At 42.8% G+C, this 23,258-nt stretch overlaps 1 protein-coding gene across 4 annotated transcripts in view; it reads left to right on the top strand.

Annotated features, from left to right (window-relative positions):
• Positions 1 to 125: 125 nt before the first annotated feature.
• Positions 126 to 23,258, top strand: part of GNPAT (glyceronephosphate O-acyltransferase) — a 33,450-nt gene continuing 10,317 nt past the window's right edge. For 2 of the 4 annotated variants that reach the window (XM_064594637.1, XM_045877833.3), the window contains exons 1-8: positions 126 to 266; positions 8,563 to 8,745; positions 15,228 to 15,404; positions 17,570 to 17,699; positions 20,504 to 20,631; positions 20,957 to 21,032; positions 21,284 to 21,435; positions 21,547 to 21,677. In XM_064594637.1, coding sequence (XP_064450707.1) covers positions 192 to 266; positions 8,563 to 8,745; positions 15,228 to 15,404; positions 17,570 to 17,699; positions 20,504 to 20,631; positions 20,957 to 21,032; positions 21,284 to 21,435; positions 21,547 to 21,677 — 1,052 coding nt within the window. In that variant the 5' untranslated portion in view covers positions 126 to 191. Of the gene's footprint in view, positions 267 to 375; positions 394 to 7,846; positions 7,871 to 8,562; positions 8,746 to 15,227; positions 15,405 to 17,569; positions 17,700 to 20,503; positions 20,632 to 20,956; positions 21,033 to 21,283; positions 21,436 to 21,546; positions 21,678 to 23,258 lie in introns of those variants that run through there. The other 2 variants (XM_064594636.1, XM_045877834.3) reach the window with 2 other exon arrangements.

Raw genomic sequence — 23,258 nt, 5'->3', positions numbered from 1 at the left:
GCGTCGCAGGTCCCGGCGCGGCTTCCGTCCCGGTTAAGATGGCGGCGCCCGGGGTCCTGTGGGGCGGCAGCAGAGGGTGCCGCCGCCCTAGGCGAGGTCGGGCCGCCCAGCGCGGAAGAACCGCCTCCAGCAGCAGCATCACCACCGCTTAGCAAAGAATTTCAGGCCCCGCCCGGGACGGCAGCCGCACCATGGATTCTTCCAGTTCATCTAACTCCTTCTCCGTCGGCTCCGCCAGTCCCGGCGCTGTCGTGCTCCTCTACTCGGTAGGCGCCCGGGGGAACGAGGCCCGGGGCGGGGCCGCGAGAGAGGACCCCACCCGCTCGGTCCCGGCCTCCCACCGGCCACGACCCCTGGCCCAAGAGAGTGGGTCCCGGGGCCGCCGAGGAGGGGGTAGGTGGTTGACTTGGTTTCCAAGGCAACGGTGTATCGCTGCGTGTGTAAATGTGTGTGTGCTTTTAGAAGTTTCTATGGCTGATGGTTCCTTTGGTTCCTTCCCACTCGTTCCTTCTCGTTCCCTCCACCAGGCACGGGGCCTTCAGAAAGCCCCTGATACAGGAATGAGGCGTGAGAATTGGATCTCGGTCTCCAGCCAGGGCTACCTGAAATTTTTACTAAACCGGAGAAACCCGCGGGTCTGACCCGGCCTGAGATACATCCCGCGTGCGGCTCCCCACCCTGCCCTTTTGCTGCCGTGATGTTCCTGGAAGAAAAGTACTTGGCTTGTATGTGGGCATAGTTTGTAAGACGTAAAGTTTTTAATCTAGGAAGATTTGGAACTTCGGGAAATTTTTATTGCGTTTTGTCTTCCATGCTTACTTTTTTTCGCAGAAGTCATTTTGGAAGACAACTAATGCCACCCAGCCTCTCCCAACTTGCCTTCCAACCCCCAGGCCCCTCCTCCCTCTCCTGATTTTAACTGATCTTTTTTGCCACCACAGTGTTGGTCACTCGCAATTTATGTGAAGAAATTATGAGGTGAACCCTTTGTAGTTCTCAGGATTGCACAATTCTGGGGCAACGGATATATATTTTTTTAACCACTAAATTAATTTTTATCTACTTTACAAGGAAATAAAAGGATGCATTTTAAGAGCATGTTACTGTGTCCTGCAGGCTAGCGCCAGTTTCTGACTTTAATGTTAATGTGTGTCGGAAGGTCGTTACAGGGAAAAGACAAAACAAGATAAACAAAAAACTCAGTTTCAAAAGAGAAGCGATATATATATAGGGCTATATATCGAGGAAACAGAAGTTTCTCTATGTTCCAAAGAATACTGGTGTGTCAGCTTGTTTCCTTGATGGGGAGAGCTCTGGGCTTATAATTGCTGTCAACTGTCCACTTCTGTGAGGGTTATTACTTTAACCTCTCTCCTCATTGACCTTCTCACCCCACAACTCTGTGGTAGAACTGTCTTTGACCTCATTTTCTGATTCTGCTATTCCAGAGCCGACATGTGGGGAAGCAGGTTGCTTAGTACGTCTGACTCGCCATAGGTAGCTTTTTCAGCCCTAAACCGGTTTGTGAGTTGACTACAGCTTTGCACCTGTGTGTTAAAGGGAAGAGTTGGTTTTTTTACGTCCCCGTTTACCACTGGTTCTTTCATGATAACACTTTTGCCAACTTGTTCACATGAAAAATTAAAGCAATTGTATGTGAGCTTTTTCTGCTTCTGAAGCTGGACAGAACCCTCACTACTCTTGTGTGCATAGTCTACTTTTCATGATGACCTGAACTTTTTCTTCCTATTTCAGGCTGTCCTTATTTCAGCCACACTGCACATTGTGCAATACTCCATCTAATGTGAGAGTGGTGCTCAGAGATATTTAAGATACTCTTGATTGCAGCAAACATTGTAGCACTCGTACCTACAGCATCCTACTCAGTCTCAATTTCCAAGATGTGAAAGTGAAAGCTCCACCCCTTGTGTCTGTGGACTTGAAAGAAAGTCATGGCAATGAACAATTACAGTTGAGATAAGGCCAATGACTGAATCATGCACAGTATGTTGTGGGAGGAATAAGGAGCACCTGACCTTCAGAAAAGGCTTTTAAGAGAAGGTGACACCTGAGCTGAGTTTTTGAGTTGTGACTCGAAGATGAGAGAGGAGAGGAAGACTGGCCTAGGCATCCATGTAAGAAAGCCACTCCTTTGCATGTTTGGGAGAACCAAGTAGTAAGGGGGGAATAAAGGAGACGTGAGAAACAAAACTAGGGATGTAGGCAGAAGGTACTTCCTAAGGGGGTTTTATGTATCAGGTTTACACACCCTTAAGGATAAAATCGTAACTTTCTAAGGGAACATTTCAGGATGATCAGATTTGTATTTTTGAAAGTCTAAGAAGACTAGGTTTCTGGAATGGTTATTTGTGTGGATAACCTTTACTTGAGTAGAGACTGTAGAAGGAGAATCTGATTGGAGAAGGAATCTGATGCCAGAGCGTGGAGAGAACACCATCGTAGTAATTCAGAGAAGTGATGAAAGTCTGAGGCAATGTCAGTGAGCCTGTGTAATATTTAGGACAGTGGAAATGCCGTGGCTAAAGAAATGGAGGTGTCTGTGATTTGGCACGTGGGCGGATGTTCATGCCTTTTGCTGATAGGAAATCTGGGGAGAGGAACAGGTTTAGTCAGGGTAATATAATAATTTCAGTTTGGGATGTGTTCAGTGTGAGATGCCAGTGGTAAAATTAATGATTTTGAACTTATGGATTACTATGTTATGGACCTGATAACATCACAAGGTGTGGGAGAGACATCCAGATAGAGTTAGAAATATGGTACCAGAGCAAAAAGAGGAAGGTCTGGCCTAAATATATGGATTCGTCAGATATCAGCAAGTAAATTGTATGTGAGGCCATAGGTCTGCCTGCAGTCTTTCAGTGAGACCACAGAATGAAAAGAAGACTGGGGTTGGAGAATTACTGGTATACCCAGAACCCAAGCTATGGCTTCCTGTTAAAGTCTGAATGAAAAATCTGGACTCCTTACAACATCTTACAAGACTACATAATTGCTACCTCCCTGAATTTACTAATCTTGCGCTCTGGGCTTCAACCACACCGGCCTTCTCTTTCTCAGACAGTAAGCATGGTCTCTCAAGAGTGTTCACCATTCCCTCTCAGTGGCATGCTGTTTTCCCCTCCAGCCCGCCCCCCCCCCCTGTTTTTTTTGAGGTCGCTGCTCAAATATCCCCTCTCAGAGAGGCCTTACCCAACCATTCAATCTAAAGTAGCTCTCCAGTCACTCCTCGTTACTCTATTTCCTTTATATTCCCTTTCCAGTGTTATGCTTACAGTAGTCTTGTACTGACTGTCAAAGCTGATTGTTAATTTTCCATGACGTTTGTGAGCCCATTGTTGGAACACAGACATTATTAAAAATTAAAGATTAAGTTTTATAAATTTACATTTAAATAAATTTTGTTAACAAAAGTAACACTCAAAACTCAGCACTTCCTAATTATTTTACTAGATTTTACTATTATCTATGCTTTTGAGGTTATTTCTGTCTATGATACTGTAAGATGGAAATCCTATGTAATCATGGCTACTACACATCTCTCCCCAGCTCTGTGTTCAGTGAGGTCATGTCGGGAGCTTGAAATCTGCTGCCACGGTGGGAGTGTAAATGCCACAGAAGTTGGCGAATGCTATAAATTAGGGCTTTCACATAAACACTCATCAGCATGCTACTGCTAGTATGCCTAAGTACACTTGTTTATTTGTTGTCTGTCTTTCCTTAAGGGAGTGTAGGCTCTTTCAGTACACATTCTTTGTCTGCCTTGTTCATGCTTTATTCGCAGCCTGTGGAACAGCGCCTGGTACATTGTGGGCTCTCCATAACTATCTGTTGAATGAATGAATCCTCCAGAGCAGTCAAAAGGGAGGTACAAGGAGAAGCCTATTTAGCTACAAATAAGGAGGGGCTGCTATAAAAAGTAAGAGAGAGAAACAAAGGGGGGATATAACCTAAACCTTCTTTTTTGGGCTCCTCTTTGTATTGTGCTCCTAGATAAGTGGCCATGTAAATATATTTTATGATGGTAAATACTTCTCCATCATGGTTTAGGGAAGGCCAACGAATGAGTAGTTAACACTCAACCCTAGCTGCATGTAGGAATCACTGGGAGTACTTTTAAAAATCATTCTGATGCCCAGGTACCATTCACAGACCAAATTAATCAAGAATCTCTAGGGGCATCTGGATGGCTCAGTCTGTTAAGCGTCTGACTCTTTATCTCAGGTCTTGGTCTCAGGGTGTAGAGCCTACTTTAAAAAAAAAAAAAAATCTCTAGGGGGACCTGGGCATATTTTTAAAGTGCCCAGGTTATTCTCATGTGCAGCCTGGGTTAAAAACTACTGGATTAGACGTCAGGTTAGGACCAGATTGGGAGCAGTTTGAGCTTTAGCCTGTGAATATTGGGGAGCCATCAGCAGCAGAGTTCAGGAAGTGGCTGTAATTTATTTTTTCATTCTACAATGATTGAATTCTTACTAGGGAATACAAAAACATATAAGACACAGACAAGAAGTTTATAATCTTGTAGGGGAGATACCAATCTCCCCATTTACCTCCACAGATAAGAAGTTTATAATCTTGTAGGGGAGATAACAATCCAGGTTAATGAAGTATTTTAGATGCTGTTGGGAAAGGCTCAGTCAAGTCTCAAAGGAGAAGATGATCAATTCAGTCTCGGTTGAGGGGAGAGTTGGGAAATGGTACACAGAGGTAAACAGGAGCTGTGGTTGATGGCTAAGTATTTCCAGGTGAACAGTGCGGAAGGGTCTCTCCCTCTTTCTCCATCTCTCTCTCTCTCTCTCTCTCTCTCTCTGTGTATACATGTATGTATACTTATTTGTAAGTATTTTATATATTCATATATAAATGTAACCTGTTTATAAATGCCCGTATATTGGTATATATAGTATTTCTCTTCCCAGCTGATTCTGATCCTTTTCTCTTTCCACCCCCAGGACAACTAAGTGGAAAGTCTCTGAGTCAACTTTTATCCCTAAAATTATATAATTTATGATAGTTTGTTACATTGTACCAAGTCTGAGTCTATATATAAACTGTCTATTGTTTTACTAATGAGAAATGTGGAATTTGAGAAGGTTCTTGAAACTTAGAAGTAGGGGTATAGTATGTTACAAGGACTGCAGTTTTACACCAGAATTCTAGCAGTTAGATTTTTCCCCACATATATTCTCTATATATGTGGGCATAAAAATGTTCATGTTTGCATACTTCACATGTTTTACATGCTGCCCTTTTTATGTTGAGACTCATAATACTCTTCTGTTTATATTCTCATTATGCCTAGTCATGTTCTCCGTTTAACATTCTGTATCTTTTTCCATTACTTCAACATTTAGTCATTCAATTATGCTATATTCCAAACACAATGTTTGGATGTTGGGAAATACAAAGAGGACATGTGTTGGGAAATACAAAGAGGACATGTGTTGGGAAATACAAAGAGGACATGTGTTTCCCACCTTCAAGATAATTGCATCTTAGGGAGATAGACATGCGAACGATTGCAGGGTTATGGCTACATACCCTAATAGATGTAGGTAGTTGTTAAAGACATTCTAATGAGAAAGAGTAAATCCCTGTGGGTAGCTCAAGGAGGGTTTTCACTGCAGTAATGCCTGAGCAGGAATGAGAGAGGAACAAAAAGACCTTCGGGGCCCAGAGATGAGCATGTGCTAAGGCCCAGGAGCATGTCCACAGTGAATTGTATTGGGGGAAATGCAAATCACTTGCTATTGAGTAGACCTTGAGCATGGTGGCCAGTGAGTCTGGAGAGGGAAGGACAGGCCAGGTCATAGAGTTCCTTGTATGATACCACAAGTGGCTTAGGTCTTAATTCTGAAGGAGGTGGGAATCATGGAAGTATTTTAGGCAGGGAACAATTTGGTCAGAATTGTGTTTTGAAAAGAGCACATGGCAGCATGGAGGGTTGATTCAAAGGGGCAAGGACACCAGTGAGGGGGCTATAGTGATAAAGTGCACAGGCTGGACCTGTGACTGAGGAGTAGTCCTGCTACATCCTTAAAGGCCACCTGGACAGGATTAGATGGATCGTGGGTAAGGGTGAGGGAGGAGGGGTCTAGGATAAGGCAAAGGGATATATGTGGCATGGCAGTTGTTGAGATTTCTGGGAAATAATCAGGTTGTAGGATTGTGCAGAGGAGAAATGAGTTCAGTTTGGGAAAGGCCATAGGTGAAGTGTTTGCAGATAAATGTGTCCATCAGGAGCTCACATGGGCAAAGAGAACAGAGCAGGAGATTCAACAGTGTGTATAATTAGTATCTAAAGCTACTCTAACCTTGAGTAGGTATGAGGACTCAGCACAGTGTATGAAGATAAGAGGGTTGGAGATGTTAACATTAAGGGAAGTGGGAGGAAAGAAGGCATATTTTAGTTTTGGGAGGAAGTTTTCCCCTCAGGTTGAAAATCGCGGGTTTAGAGCAATGAGATGGATCATCTGCTGTGACAAGAGTCATGAATCAAAAACCAAAGTAGGAAAATTTCAGGATGGTTGGAGGTGGGGAAAGGAGGGAGCCCTTGAGAATGGTGTCAGGCTGGAGGGAGGTCTAGGAAGATGAAGACTCGAAAGAGACCAGGGTTTAGTGATTAAGTTCGAAAGAAATCATAATGTGTGTTGCATTTTCTTATAATAGCAGTGCATGAAAAATAATTCATATGTCCATTATTAAAAATAATACAGTGGAAGAAACTTAAATGAAAGGGAAGCGTTTATAACATGAAGTGGAAAAATCAGGTGGCAAATCAAAATGTATGTGTGTCAGGGGAGGGAATGTGTCTACCTGCCCAGAAAAAAAAGCGTTCCCTAAAATGGACCCCCCCCCCCCGCCCCGAGTCATTGGACAACAGATGATTTTAATTTTCTTCTGTGTGCTTTACTGTATTTTCCAGATTTTTATAATGAACATACAGCACTTTGGTAATTAGAAAAAAAAATATTTTTTTTTGGCTTTAGAACATTTTATTAGAATCCTTTTGATAAAACCCTATACCCGTTTAAGATACAGTAAAGAAGTAAAAGTGACCTAATTGCTATTTAAGTGCCCCAGACTCTCTAAGCATTTTTTTCCCCAGTAAGTTGACCACTGCCCACACAGGTCTATTCAAGAAAGATGGAAGTGCCTAGGGTCTGCCAACCGCGGGTAGAAGACAGCCTTGTGTTGGCAGAACCCGTGGTAGCCAGGGAGAAGGGATGTGGCTCTTGGCTTCTCATCACAGCCCGTAGATGGAAGGGCGCCATGCATTACCAGGCACCCCTGCCATCTCAGCAGCACTTCTCCAGGAGGGTAAAGGCCAAACCGCAGCCCTTCAGTCACCAGGGGAAAAAAGTATTTGAGGAAGTGGCCTCCACCAAAATGTTTTAAAACAATATTTAATACAGGAAAATGCTTGTAACATACTTGAAAAGGCAAGATAAACTGTATTTGGTATGGTCCACATTTTGAATAAAAGCCATGTATTTGTGTAGCTGTGAATGAAAAAAAAAAATAAGGAAACTAGGAGGTGGTAAAGAGTAGTTATTCCTGGAGTATAAAATTGTGGGCAATTTATGTTTACTTGTATGTTTCCATGTTTCCAAACTTTCCATAGTTAACATGGTGAGTAGTGTAGGATAGAGGTTAGGAGCAAGTTCTGTGAAGCCATAAGGCTCGCGTTTGAATCATGCCTCTGTCCTTTGCAGAGTGGAACGCTGAGTGAGTTATTTTGGTTCTCCATGCCTTGGTTTTCCCATTGTGGAGGATCATTCCCATATTAAGGAAGCGTGCCTTGGAATAGTGCCTGACCTTTGGGAAACAACTGTACATGTTAGCTGTAATTATCATTTTTACTATTATTACTTTTATAATCAGAAAAACAAAATTTTAAGAATTAACAATTCAGTAGTCATTGGTAGCCTGATAAACAGCGGTTTCAGGGACTGGTTGGATGGAAGCTGAACTGCAGGGAGTCAAAAGGGGGTAAGAAAGTAGTCAGAGCAAGACAGACTGCTCACCAATAGCTTCTATGGGAGCACTTTTTTCTTAACTGAATTTTCCTTTTATTTGCACCCATGTATTTTTATTTGATTTGACATAATTTTGAATTTCTATTGTATGCTTTAACTTTTAAAGCTACGTAGAAGAGGCAGACAAAACAAATTTATCAATGTGCTTGATAAAATTGGTCAGATACAATTGATTGTAAAGTTGATCAGATGATTCTAGAGCTTAATGTCTCAATCTTTGCTATCTTTGTTAACTTTCCCAGAGGGGTACTGGCTTTACAAAGATAGCAAGCAGAAATAATAAAATATTATACTTCAATCTCCATTTTTTGATGCCAACTATCATTACATTTCCTTTTCTTAGTATAGGAAGACCTATTATCAGTTCACTGTGCTCTTGTTCATATGTCCTAGCATAAAAATGTTGGCAAAGATGAAACCTTAACCAGTGTAGTCTCTCATCTGTCCTAATGTACTTTACAGTATGTTCATTACTTTCTTTCGTTTGCCTTACCCACAGAAGGAGCTCAAAAAATGGGATGAATTTGAAGATATTTTAGAGGAGAGGAAGCATGTCAGTGACTTGAAATTTGCAATGAAATGCTACACACCTCTTGTCTATAAGGGAATTACTCCTTGCAAGCCAAGTGATATTAAATCTAGTGTTCTCAATTCTGAAGAAGTTCATTATGTCATTAAACAGGTAAGTGATTCCCTCTTCAACCAAAACCAGATTTGTTCATTGTCAAAAAGAAACAACACAGGTCCACTTATACATAGATATTTTTTCAGTAAATACAGTACAGTACTGTAAATATGTTTTCCTTATAGTTTTCTTTTTTTTTTCATTTTTTAAAAATTTATTTATTTTTTATTCTTATGTTAATCCCCTCCTTATAGTTTTCTTAAAAAGGCTTTCTCTAGCTTATTTTATTGTGAGAATACAGTCTATAATGCATGTAACATCAAAAATACCTGTAAATCAACTGTTTATGTTATCCGTAAGGCTATCAGTCAGCGGTAGGCTATTAGTCAAGTTTTGGGGAGCCAAAAGTCACACGTGGATTTTTAACCACCTAGGGGTCGGCACCCAGCCCCCACATTGTTCAAGGGTCAACTGTAGTCTGACAGGGAACAATGACAGTTGTACAGTCAATTACAATGAAATAAGATACAAGACATGCTAGTGGGAGCCCAATGTACAGGGGCACTAATTATAGGGCAAATAATTTTGGGTAGGGAATTAGAAAGGTGACTTTTTTTTTTTTTTTTAATGATGCCTAAAAGATGGTTAGGGGTTTTCCAGGTGAAGTGGGTGAAGAAGTATTCCTAGCAGAGCAAATAACTTTTTCCCCATGGTTAAATCTCACTGCACATTAAAATTGCTGGAGAAACTTTCAAGAATCCCTGTGCATAGATCTCACCCCCATATGAATTAAATCAGAACGTCAGGGAAGGAGCCAGGCATCCTAGGAGTAGTTTTTAAGGAAGCCCAGACGAGGGGCGGCGCCTGGGTGGCTCATTTGGTTAAGCATCCAACTCTTGGTTTTGGCTCAGGTCAGGATCTCAGCGTCGTGAGATCGAGCCCGTTGTTGGGCTCCGTGCTGGGTGTGGCACCCGCTTGAGATTCTTTCTCCCTCTACCCCACCCCCGCTCACATTCTCTCTCTCTCTCAAAAAGAAAAAAAAGAAGCAGCAGCAGCCCAGTTGGTTCCAAAGTATAGCAAAGTGTGGGAACCACCAGTATATTTTAACAACTAGAGAACATGCGTAGTCACAGTACTAGAAGCAGTTCGGTATGACCAGACCGAAGAGAGCAAAGGAGGGGTAAAATGGTAAGAATTTAGAGACAGGGGCCACATCACAAAGGGTGTTATAAACCCAGTCAGAGGGGGCACCTGGGTGGCTCAGTCAGTTAAGCATCTGACTTCAGCTTGGGTCATGATCTCAGGGTTTTGAGATCAAGCCCCAAGTTGGGCTCCCCACTCAGTGGGGAGTCTGCTGGAGATTCTCTCTTCCCCGCTCTCTCTCTCCCTCTGCCTTCCCCCTACTCGTGCTTGCTCTCTCTCTCTAAAAATAAATAATAAATAAATCTTATAAACCATCCAGAGGAATTAGATTTTAGCCTACATACAGTGTAAAGCCATTGAAAGGTTTTAGGTTGGAGTGTGGCCTGATCAGTTAATATTTTAGAAATACCATTCTGCCACAAATGGAGACAGGAATTCTGGTAATGATGCTCTTCCAGTAATCCTTTTGTGGGATCACAGTTGCCTAGACTGTAGAAACAGAGATGGACAGATTTAAGAAATTTAAGAGGTAGGGGTGTCTGGGTGGCTCAGTCGGTTGTGTCCAAGTCTAGATTTCGGCTCAGGTCATGATCTCAGGATCGTGAGATTGAGCCCTGAGTCAGGCTCCGTGCTGAGCATGGAGCTCCGTGCTGAGCTTAAGATTCTCCCTCTGCCCCTCCCTCCTCCTCTCTCACTCCCTCTCAAAAAAGAAAGAAAAATTTCAGAGGTGGAGTAGACCTTATTTATGATCAGTTGGGTGAATGACAGGAAGGAAAAGAGAGACAGGATGACAGAAGCATTCACTGAGATGGGGAACTTAGGAGAGGGAATGGGCCTGAGAGAAAAGCTAAGGTCTGTTTTGGACATGTCATTTGAAGACATCAGGTAGAGGTATTCAGTGGGCACGATTACAGCTTCCTTATGGCCGGCCCTCCCTGTCACATTGTCCAGGTGCTCCCAGGCTTTGAGATTTATCTGTAGAGACCGTGCTTCGTTGACTTTTTTTTAAGATTTATTTATTTGAGATAGAGAGTGAGCAAGAGAGAGAGCACACACGAGCAGGGGCAGAGGGAGAGGGAGAAGCAGGCTCCTCGCTGAGCAGGGAGCCCGATGCGGGGCTCCATCCCAGGAGCCTGGGATCATGACCTGATCCTAGGGCAGACGCTTCACCGACTGAGCCACCCGGGCGCCCCTGTCTATTTTCTTCTGATTTGAATGAACATAAGACCTATGCTCATCCTTTTGGTTTAATCGTCTGTCATGATTTGTCTTGGGGAAACTATTAGTCCTCTCTGAGTGGGCCTATTTCATAAGTGAAGTAAAGTTTCCTCATCAATTAGAAGCTAAAGACAGTGTTTCTCAATACTGGCTCTTTGTTAGAATCACCTGCAGAACTTTACAGAAAGTTAACTCTTATTTTCCGCTACTATGTAAACTCCATGAAGGCAAAAATTTTTATCTCCCTTATGACTCTCTTTTTTTTTCCTGTATTCTATATTTTTATCTCTTTTTTTTGCTGTATTCCTAGTGCCTAACACATAGTACACATTCAATAAATATTTCTCGAATGAATGAATGAAAAAGAAATGCTTTTGTCCTGTCCACAGAGATTCCGATGTAATTGGTCTGGAATAGGACCCAGGCATCTCTTTCTTCTTCTTTTTCTTTTTTAAAAGCTTCCCAAGTAATTCTAATACACAGCCAGGTTAAGTATGACTGATATAAACCAGTGTTTCTCAAACTTGGCTGTGCTGCTGAGAAAAAAAAAAATCACCTTAATGTAAGTAAATTGGAATTGTTCTAAACTCAGGATTATGCAACACAGCTGGGCCCTCTGTGTTACCCAAGAATTCCTTATTTCCCTGGGGAACTCTCTCCCGGTCTCCAAAATGGAAGTATCAGTGTCAGCCCTATTCTTTCTGAGCCTCCAACCTTCGTCCCTTACCCTCAACAGGTGACATTTCTTCCTACTTCACAAAGACAATGTAAACCATTATGTGACAACTCCCAACTTCCTATGATCCAGCTACTAATTTGCCTGCATCTGATACCCTCATTCTCTTCTTCCCTCCTGTTAAAAAGGGACAGGGAGCTCTTTCTCCTGTTGGAGTGCAATCCCTCCCCTACTCCTTTGCTCTGAACTTCACCTGCTCCATCCTCCTCAGGGACTTTGCTTTATTGTCTGTCCCCTCAAATGTCTTCAAATTCTTCCTCTTCATTAGCTCTTTACCATCATCACTGAACTCGTTCAGTCCTCTTCCAGCTGAAATCAACCTTGTTTGGGCATATTCCTTCTCTCCTTATGACTCAGCACTTCCTTTCCTAATTGTACTCTACTCCTGGAAGAAGGCCGCTGTGTTTGCCATACTTGGGGCTGTACTTTCTCACCCTCCGTGTATACACAGCTCACTGGGATCTGGTTTCTAACCTGCTGTAATTGCTCTTTCCAAGACTGAATGATTCCTTCGTGATGGCTAAAATCAACCTTGTTGACATCCTTCGTAGCCTTTGGCACACTCTCCCTCCTTTTTTTCTGTGATACCATATTTTTTCCCCCTTACCCACCAAATTTTTTTTTTTTTTAAGATTTTATTTTTAAGTAATCTCTACACCCAGTGTGGGGCTCGAACCCACAATCCCGAGATCAAGAGTCGCATGCTTCAACTGAACCAGCCAGGTGCCCCCCTCCACCACCACCACCAAATCTTTTTGATCATTCCTCAGTTGTCTTTATGGGCTTCTTTTCCTTTGCCTGTCTCTTTAAATGCTGCTGTTCCTCAGGATTTTGTTCTAATCCCTTCTTATTCTACCTACTCATGGGCAGTTTTATTTATCACCAGATTCCTTATGCTGATGTCTCCCTATTATATTATATTATATTATTAAATAATGTTATAAATAACAATATGTAGTAAATTGGTATCTATTGCTTCAGCCCAGATGTCTTTTGAGTTTCATACATATATTTTTGTCTACTGGAATACCTACTTGGAAAACCCAAAAGCATCTTACATTCAGGATGTCTGAATCAAGCTCTTTGGCCCCCCCACCCCCAGGACTGTACCATGCACACACCCCCACACCCAGTTCTGCATATCTCCAAGAACGGCCCCTCCATATGCCCGCTGCTCAGACCAGAAATCCGGATGCCGTCTTGGGCTTCTCGCTTGCTCTTCCTACGCTGCCCTCCTCGGTAGCTCCTGTCTCTTCTAGCTCTGCTGTCACCTCAGGCTGCCAAGAAGTCCGATTGCACAAACTAAGAGATAGGTCATTCTCTGCTTCTGTGCTTTCCTTCTGAACAGACCAGCCTGCTCACCTGTGTTCTTCATCTGCCCAATTCCTTCAGATTCCCAGGGGGCTTGTCTGTCCTCTTCAGCCTTCTGCACGGGCCCAGCTGGGCATCAGCACTTCCTGGCGGGGGCCCTCTCAGTCATGGATTCGTTCTTTTTAATGCTCCATTTCTCTTTCCCTTCTCATCCCAGCTCCTCAAGGGTGTAGTGGGTCCTTCCCCGTGCACCTCCTACTTTCAGCACGTGGCTGCACTTGATCCAGTAAAGGTTACTGTGGATCTCCAAGTGACCCAACCCAAGGGGTCCTTTTAGTCTTCACTGTGTCTTGACTGTGTCAGTTTTTGTTGGACACTCTCTCCTGCAGGACCTCTCTTACCTTGACATTTATGGCATCACACAGTAGGGTTCTCTTATCGTCTTCCATGTTAATCTCTTTACGAGTTCTTCCCTCCGCCGCTGGTGTTTCTTAAGGTTGAACCCTCAGCCTTCTTATCTTCATCCTTGCAGTCTCCCTGGTCCATTTTATCCACTCCTGTCATTTCCATTTTCATCTGTAGTCTGGTGATGCCCAAACAGGACCTCTTGCCTTGGCTAGGTTATCGGGGTTCAGACTCTTATCTCCAGCTGTCCTACTCCCTGCAGGTCCTCTACTTTATATGTCTTCAAACACCTCAAAATCAGTATACTTGCCTTCTCAACCCCTGCACCACACTGCCTTCTACCCCTGCTTTCTATCCCCAATTCCAGGATGGTCCCACCATCCATTCTGTTGCCCGAAACAACTGAGCACTCACTCCCCGTCCCCTTCCCTTCAGCACCTGTTATTGCCTTTCTGGGGACCTTTTCTGTTCCGGCCGGAACTATTTTGATGGTTTTCCAAGTGTACTCCCTTTTCCTAGGCTTGTGTTCTGAAACCCATCCTTACCACCAATCCACTAATTCCTCTATTTCCCTGCAAAAGATAAAATATGGAGCTAGGGAGAGGAGGATTATCCATTTGTGAAGGTACCAAGTGCCACTGAATTGTTTAGTTTGAAATGGCTAATTTTATGCTATGTTAATTTCACCTCAATTATTTTTTTTTTATTAAAATGTTTTGTTTTTTTTTTTTAAGATTTTTATTTATTTATTCATGAGAGACAGAGAGAGAGAGGCAGAGGGAGAAGCAGGCTCCCAAGGAGCAGAGAGCCCGATGCGGGACTCCATCCCAGGACCCTGGGATCATGACCTGAGCCGAAGGCAGACGCTTAACCATCTGAGCCACCCAGGCACCCTCACCTCAATTATTTTTAAAAAAGAGAAGCTGTTTCTCTGCTGCATGTAATTTAGGAAGTTGGGACTCCAGCATCCTACCCTCTCATCTTCTGGGCCTCATCCTAAAGCAAAACATTCTCCTCTGCGGAGGATAAATATTATTTATCACATAGACACCATTCTTTTTCAACGTGCTTGCTTAAGGGGTCAAATTAGAATTCCCTGAGGACAGACACTGACTTACTCATCCCCATCCCAGGCCTAGCACACAGCTGACATTTTGTTCTCTTTACAAAGAGATGTGGTACGCCTTCGGAATAAAGAGAGTTCCGGTGTGAGGTCATTGACTGCACTAGTTAAACTTTGATACTTTGGAGAGTTTTGTCCCAGTAACCTGTATCTCTGATATAGTCTGAATGGTTACTTCAACATAATCTTGTATTTTTACTTTGTATATTACCTTGTAGTAGCATGGAGGAAGCAGATGAAGTGCTGCAGCAATCTGCTGAAAGAAACTGCCAAATATCTATGCTAGCACACTAGTTCCTGGGCAACAACTTATTTTAGAGAATTTGGCTGTAAGCTTATTAACAAATCAAATGGAAAGGTGAGATGCCATCCTAGAGAGCCTATTCTCTTTCTCTTTGAATTTCCAGTCATTGAAGTTGTCTAAGTAGGGTCATTTATCTATTTATGTTGGAAAATAAATTATGTCAATTTAAATGAGAAAGGAAATGTAGCATTTTTGAGCTATATAATATTGGTCCATTAGGAACTAGTCATAGCAGTTTGAGTGAATAAGAGTTCTGGCTTTTCTTCAGAGTCGTACCCCTGTTTCCCCTTTCTTTCTAGCTTTCCAAGGAATCCCTTCAATCCGTCGATGTCCTCCAAGAGGAAGTTTGTGAGATTTTGGATGAAATGAGCCACAAACTGCGTCTGGGAGCCATCCGGTTTTTTGCCTTTGCCCTGAGCAAAATATTTAAACAAATTTTCTCCAAAGTGTGTGTAAATGAAGAAGGTATTCAGAAAGTGAGTATTGCTTGTTTAAAAACCTCTTCTGCCCCTCACGATTTAATCAACTCCAAGACCTCTCACTCTGCACTAAATGAGCAGGCCCTCGTCAGCAGGCGTCCAGGCTGCTTTGCTTCTCTGGAGGGTGATGTTTTTTACTTTCAGACCTACAGACTTCAGACTAATTCACTTAGTCAGGTAAGACTTACAGACAAACCTCATGCCAGATGTCCGCAAAGCTACAGAAGTAATACCAAGAATTTCTGTATATGATCCACCTGGGTCCCCTTACAACATTTCCTTTATCCTCTCCTCAATACTCTGCTGTGTTTTTCCCATAAACAAGGACATTACCTTATGGTGCAATTATCAAAATAAGCAAATTGACATTGATACAACACTAATACACAGTAATACCTCATTCGTATCTCATCGATCACCCCAATTATATCTTGTGTAGCAAAAGAAATCCTACATCATGTGTTACATTCAGCTTCCATATCTCTTTAGACTCTTTTAATTTGGAACAATTCCTTAGTCTTTGTGTTTCATACTAATTTTGAAAAAAAAAACAACAGACCAGTCATTTTATAGCATGTCTTGATTTGGATTTGAGTGATGTTTTCTCAGGATTAGACTCACAGTTGTAGGGCTTGGGCAGGAGGCAACATTGTATTCTTCTCAGTGCAACAGAGCAAGGAGCTCATGGTGGCTGTCTGTCCCCTTACTGGTGGTGTTCACTTTCATCATCTGGTATCAGCCGGCTTTCTCCCCTGTAAAGTCACCCTGTTTCCCTTGGTAAAGAATAAGTATCGTGTGGAGAGATACTCTAAGGATGTTTCAGGGTCCTGGTTGCCAGCATAGTCTCCTCCACAAGTTTTCACATTGACTGATGATTTTTGCCTGAACCAGTTATTACTCAAATGATTGTCAAATGGTGATTTTTCTAATTCCATCACTCAGGAGTGATTTAACAGGCGTGTTATAGTCTGCTTTCTTCTGGAAGGAAGAGCTTTTCCTATTTTTATTCATTTTGGATTTTTAATATTGTTTTTCCTCTTACTAAGAAGCTCTTACCTCCATTGGCCTTCTACATGTTTTTTAATGTTTTATTCAGTCATTTACTTTACTTTCATGTATTTCTTCTGTTTTCCTCCAATGACAATTCTCTAGTTTGCTGAGTTACTCTCTGGCTCTCTCTCAAAGAATGTTTGGGGGGCGCCTGGGTGGCTCAGTCAGTTGAGCATCCGACTCTTGGTTTCGACTGGGGTCATGAACTCATGGGTCATGAGATTAAGCCCTGCGTCAGGCTCCGCGCTCATTAGGGAGTCTGCTTGAGATTCTCTCCCTCTGCCCATGCCCCCATACGTGCTCGTGCGCTCTCTCACTCTCTCAAAGAAATAAATAAATCTTAAAAAAAAAAAAAAAAGTTTGATACAGCCATCCAGAGAACGTTGACTGGCCATGTCTTCTTAACTGATCACACATTACCTTGCCTTGGTGAATTATATTTATATTTTTAAAAAACAGATAACACATTGATCCGGGTGAGTATTTTTGAGGCTGATAGCCTACGGAATATATCTGGAAGCTCAAATTCCTTCTAACTAAGGGCACCCATTCTTCCTGGTGGCAAGTCCAGTGTATAAATAGAGAAATACCATACCTCTCATTTGTCCAATTTGTTTGTATCAATCTACCTGAGAGACACTTTGTTCTCTTACTGCACACAGCCCATCTAGCGCATTGGATAACAGCTGACTTTTTAATTCAGACTCACTTCAGTTCCATCTGCAGCTTGGCCGTTGATCAGATGCATGACCCATGTCACAAATGAGGAAGCTAATGCTTAGGCCTTATTTACAAATATGTCGTATTAAACAATGCATGTAAAATGCTTAGTATGTAAAATGCTTAATATGGTGCCCAACTAATATGTTGGTGATCATCCCTATTATTATTATGATCTATAAAATTTACATTTTTAATGTTCTTGCATTATGTGAGGTTATTTAACTAAAACTCTGAGATAAGTTTTCTGTGTGTAGTAGGGGAGGCAGGAAGACATTATTATCCTTAGTATTCCCTCTGTACATATACCCATTCTTCCATTTTCTGATGTGACATGTGATTTTAATAATAGGAAAACAGAAAGTATTCAAACTGTAACATTTCTTTTAAAGCTACAACGAGCCATCCAGGAGCACCCAGTTGTCCTGCTGCCCAGTCATCGAAGTTACATTGACTTTCTGATGTTGTCTTTTCTTTTATACAACTATGATTTACCGGTACCAGTCATAGCTGCAGGAATGGGTACGTATTTTTCTTTTGTTTTAATTATAAAAATGAAAATAGTCACTGAAATGATTTTAACAGTGACTGAGGTACTTGAAGATGAGGATGCAGACTCCCTCTCCCTTGTGCCACCCGACCCCGGTGTTCGGTAGTCGGGATTAAGTCTCTCTGTGCTGTGCCTCACTACAGATGGAAACAAGGATGTGTGCACATAGGGGTTTTGGTTTAGGTTTGAAAAATGAGATACCACCATATGTATGACTGGCCTCTGCTTTTTTTATCTGATAATTTATCAGTGGTTATCTCTAAGGTCAGTAAATTTTTTTTTTACATCTTTTTTAATTATGGTAAAAGACACAAAACATAAAATTTACCACCGTAACCATCTCTAAGGCCATAGTTCAGTGGTATTAAGTACATTCACATTGTTGTGCATCCCTCACCACCTTCCACCCACAGAACTCCACCCACTTTTCATCTCGGCAGACCTGAAATTCTGTCCCCATTCAACACTTAACTAACTCCTCATTCTGGTCTCCCGCCGGCTGGTGGCCACCACCATTCTACTTTCTGTCTCTAGGAATTTGGCTCCTCTAGATACCTCATATGCGTGGAATCCTACAGGATTTGTCCTTTCATGACTGGTTTCTTTCACTCAGCATCATGTCCTCAGGGTCCATTCATGTTGCACCATGTTTCAGAATTTTCTTCCTAAAGGCCGAATCCTATTTGATTAGATGTATAGAGCACATGTTGTTTATCCATTGTTCTGTCCATGGACGCTTGGGTTGCTTCCACCTTTTGGCTATTATGAATAATGCTGCTATGAACATAGGTGTACAAACATCTGCTTGAGTCTCTGCAGATATTTGAGCCTTCCGGGTATATATCCAGAAGTAGAATTGCTGGATTATATGCTAATTTTTAAAAAAAAAAAATTTTTTTTAGATTTTATTTATTTATTTATTTGAGAGAGAGAATGACAGAGAGAGAGAGAGAGAGCACATGAGATGGGGGAGGGTCAGAGGGAGAAGCAGACTCCCTGCCGAGCAGGGAGCCCGATGCGGGACTTGATCCCGGGACTCCAGGATCATGACCTGAGCCGAAGGCAGTCGTTTAACCAACTGAGCCACCCAGGCGCCCCTTTAAAAATTTTTTTGAAGACCATATTGTCTTCCATAGTGGCAGCACCATTTTACATCCCATCAGCACAGTACACAAGGGTCCAGTTTCTCTGCATCCAACATTTATTTTCTTGTAGTTTTTGTTTTTTTTAAGATTTTATTTGTCAGAGAGGGAGAGAGAGAGAGAGCACAAGCAGGGGGAGTGGCAGGCAGAGGGCGAAGCAGGCTCCCCACTGAGCAAGGAGCCCAACACAGGACTCGATCCCAGGACCCTGGGATCATGACCTGAGCCGAAGGCAGACACCTAACCAACTGAGTCACCCAGGCATCCTGGGGTTTTCTTGTTTTACTTTTTTGTTTTTTAATAATAGCCATCCTAATGGGTAGAACGTGGTATCTCAGTATGATTTTGATTTGCATTTTCCTGGTGACTAACATTGTTGATCATCTTTTCATGGACTTGTTGGCCATTTCTGTATCTTTTTTGGAAGAGTATCTATTCCAGTCTTTTGCCTGTTTTTGAATTGGGTTGTTTTTTGTTGCTGTTCTTGAGTTGTAGGAGTTCTTTATATATTCTGGATAATAACCCCTTATCAGATACATGATCTGCAAATATTTTTTCCCTTCTCCCATCAGATTTCTCCCAAAGTTGACTTTGCACTCTATCAATGGATCCTTTGATGCACAGAAGCTTGTCATTGTGATGTAGCCCGATTTCTTTGTCAGTTTCTTTTGTTCTCTCTGCTTTCGGTGTCCTATCCAAGAAATCATTGCCACATTTAATATCATGAAGTTTTACCTCTATGTTTTCTTCTAAGAATTTTATAGTTTTACATCTTACATTTAGGCCTTTGATCCATTTCAGGTTAATTTGGATACAGTGTAAGATGAAGGCCCAACTTCATGTCTGACATTATAATATTCAGCAGGGTAGGTCCACCGTAATTTGGTAGTTTTGTGGTTGCAGTTTTACAATATATTCTCATATTGGTGCTTTTATTTCTGGAGGACTGATTCCTAGAAGCAGGATTGCTAACACAAATCATTGTTCATCTTCTCCCTTTGGAGGGAGCCAGGAAAGTTGGGATTCAGGCATACACCTTGGTTAATAAATGCAGTAAAGAGTGAGGTAAAAATTGCCAGGGACTTAAGTACTTCAAAAGCATTTTCATCTGTCCAGACATGTGAGCGTTGAAAATTAAGGAAAATGGAAAAAAGGAGGGTTTTAAAACCGATGGCAGACTAGAGCATCCCAGACTTGCTTTATTTCATCTGTGCTAGTAAAAGAAGGCTGATATTTTTACCTCATGGGTCAAAAAGAAAGGTGAGAGCTGGTCTGGCCAGGTGGCCAGCATGGAGGCCACGTGCCGGTCTGTCGTCAAGCAGCAGTGCTAGCTAAAGAACTCGGCATGATCACGTTACTGAGCTTGTCACCTTGCCGGCCGTGGTTATAAACGCGGCGGTGTGGGGGACACACGTGGTAGCCCCCCGGTGGGCCTGCCCACACTGTCTCTTCTCTCCCATAATTCTGTCTGATGTTTCTTCTTACGGATTTTCAGCTCGGGAAGTACGATTAGTGATATCATAGCGGCGGCTTCCATACGTGAACTCTTTCATCACAGAATGTGAGTTTAGGTATTTATAGAAAGTTTCAAGATCTGCAAATAAAGATGAACCCCTTCTCTGTTTATTGTTTAGACTTCCTGGGAATGAAGATGGTCGGGGAGCTGCTGCGGATGTCGGGCGCCTTCTTCATGCGGCGTACCTTCGGTGGCAACAAACTCTACTGGGCGGTGTTCTCTGAATACGTGAAAACCATGTTGCGGGTAAAGGCAGAGAATTTCCGAGTACTTTCAGGCTGCATTCCTTTTTGCTTGGGCTTGAGCTTGCCGTAGGATCGGACTTAAATTCTTCGCTCCTGAATGGCCCGCTCGGCTTCTTGTCCCCGTGAAGGAATGCGCATGACCTCCTCGGTCTGTTGGCCCCATGCGGCCCTCTCGCCTGGGTGCGCTGTGTGCGGCGTTTGCTCAGGAGGCCGGGGCAGGGTGCGGGGGCAGCTTGGGGAAAGGAATCAAAAGAAGCATTTCTCACTTTGAGAGTAGGCAATGGGTTTTGTGTTTTGTTTTGTTTGTTTGTGTTTTCTCTTTAAAGAATGGTTATGCTCCTGTTGAATTTTTCCTCGAAGGGACAAGAAGTCGCTCTGCCAAGACATTGACTCCGAAATTTGGTAGGTCCTTTAGAGATTGAAAGAAGAATACAAACCCAGAAGGTGTGGTGTCATTGTAGCTGCTAAATACAGCTTGACACTTTTTTTTTTTTTGCAAGATATTTTTTCTTTATAAGTGTAACTGTTTCTTTAAGTTGTAACTGTTTATATTTACGGGCTTAGGATTTAACACTTCGGTATCTTCCTGTTTATGTATCCTTGTTAGCTCCACGTGTCACTTCATGCAGAAAACCATTTCTCTCTGTTGACAGGTCTTCTGAATATTGTGATGGAACCATTTTTTAAAAGAGAAGTTTTTGATACCTACCTTGTTCCAATTAGCATCAGTTACGATAAGATATTGGAAGAAACGCTTTACGTGTATGAGCTTCTAGGGGTTCCTAAGCCGAAAGAGTCTACAACTGTACGTAAAGGATAGCCAACTTGATTTTACTTGAATTTAGAGAAAATGCTGGTTTATACACCAACTCCTTTCTGAACTTACTCTTCTTTGTTTCATTTCCTCCGTTATTAGGGATTGTTGAAAGCCAGGAAGGTTCTCTCTGAAAATTTTGGAACTATCCATGTATACTTTGGAGACCCTGTGTCACTTCGATCCCTGGCGGCTGGGAGGATGAGTCGGAGCCCGTATAACTTGGTTCCAAGGTGCAAGGCCTGTGTTTTCATAACTGACATAGAAATAAGGATGAAAATCTGGAGGTGTGGTTGTGATTCTTGAGTTGACCCCTTCTAGGACTGAAATTTGGTTATCTGAGACCACGTATCAGGGGAAGCAGAAAGCTTCAGTTAAAGAATGACGTTTGCAGGGCACGTGGCTCGCTCAGTCGATGTAGCATTCGACTCTTGATCTCAGGATGATGAGTTTGAGCCCCATGCTGGGTGTGGAGATTGCTTAAAAGTTTAAAAAAAAAAAATTTTTTTTTAAGAGAAGAATTATGTTTGCCAAAGAAAACGGTTAGCTGCAGGGTATATATGTCAAATACCCAAAGTCAGACAGTGCTGCTCATTCTGCTCGGGGGAACCAGTACTCTCCTACCCGTACTATACTCCACTGCCTAGTACCCTACCCACTCTGTGTGGGGGAGAGTTGCTGAGCACTATTGGTAGGGTAGCCAGTGTGTGCTCAGTATTATTTTGATCCTAGAAGGGATTATATGATAACAGTGAATGGGAGTGGGTCCCTATCCTCAGGGTTACAGTTTTGTTTTGTTTTGCTTTTTAAGAGTTTATTTATTTATTTATTTATTTATTTGAGAAAGAGAGAAAGTGGGAGGGTGGGGGAGGGCAGGAAAGGAAGAGGGACAAGCAGACTCTGTGCTGAGCACAGAGCCCGACTCCGGGGCTCCATCCCACGGCCCTGAGATCATGACCTGAGCCGAAACCAAGAGTCAGATGCTTAACCCGCTGGGCCACCCAGGCGCCCCCAGAAGGTTGTAGTTTTATGGGCACAGAAATGTATTAGGTTCTTTCAGGATGCGCAGGTATAGATACACACTTGGGTTTTCTTGATTTGGAGAAATACACCTGGGGAAGTAAGGGAGACAAACCGTCTGCTCAGCCAGGCTTCCCGTGATTACAACATCATTCATAATTTATTGCGCCAGCGGGCCCATGGCTGCCGGTGTGCATCACTAGCAGCTTCATTAGCTCTCAAGCAGACGTTAGCTTTTTGCTGCCACAGGCTTTCCCTCTCTAGATCTCATATTGGGTTGGCCAGTTGTTCTCTCATCGGCCCTAGCTTTCACGTGAAGCCACCTTACCTTGTGGCTGCTTTGGGTCCTGTGCATGTCCCTGCGTCATCCTGCTCCATACAGCCTCCTGACACCATCTGACTCCCAGTTTGCTGATCCATGCCTGAAGAGTCTGTCAGGTGAGGATCGTGGCAGTACTTGGCAGGTGACCTTGAGCTGCTCAGAAGGGCAGTGTAGCCGCCAGGCAAACTGGATAGCCTATCCAGCGCAGACATGAGTGGTTACCATGTGACCTGGTACGCATGTTCTGGGAGACAGGTGTTCAAAGCACAGTGGATTCTGAGAGGACCGAGCAGTTCTGTCTACTGGGGGAGGCCTCTGTTTTCACAGAGGAAGTGATAGATCTATTTATAAAGCAGCAGAAGTTTTTTTTTGCCTGGAACCAGGAAGAATAGGACTCTGTCCCCTTGGACAGGCTATGCTATAGTCAAGTAAAGGTATATTCTTGCACTGTGACCTGAGAGAATTCGGTTGG

This window comes from Mirounga angustirostris, unplaced genomic scaffold (assembly GCF_029215605.1).
Source record: "Mirounga angustirostris isolate CCGP_5_RB_7025 unplaced genomic scaffold, mMirAng1.0.hap1 SCAF_6, whole genome shotgun sequence".
Lineage (NCBI taxonomy): Eukaryota > Metazoa > Chordata > Mammalia > Carnivora > Phocidae > Mirounga > Mirounga angustirostris.
The sequence above is the reverse complement of the archived record's forward strand: the minus strand, read 5'-3'. Positions and strand labels throughout refer to the sequence as shown.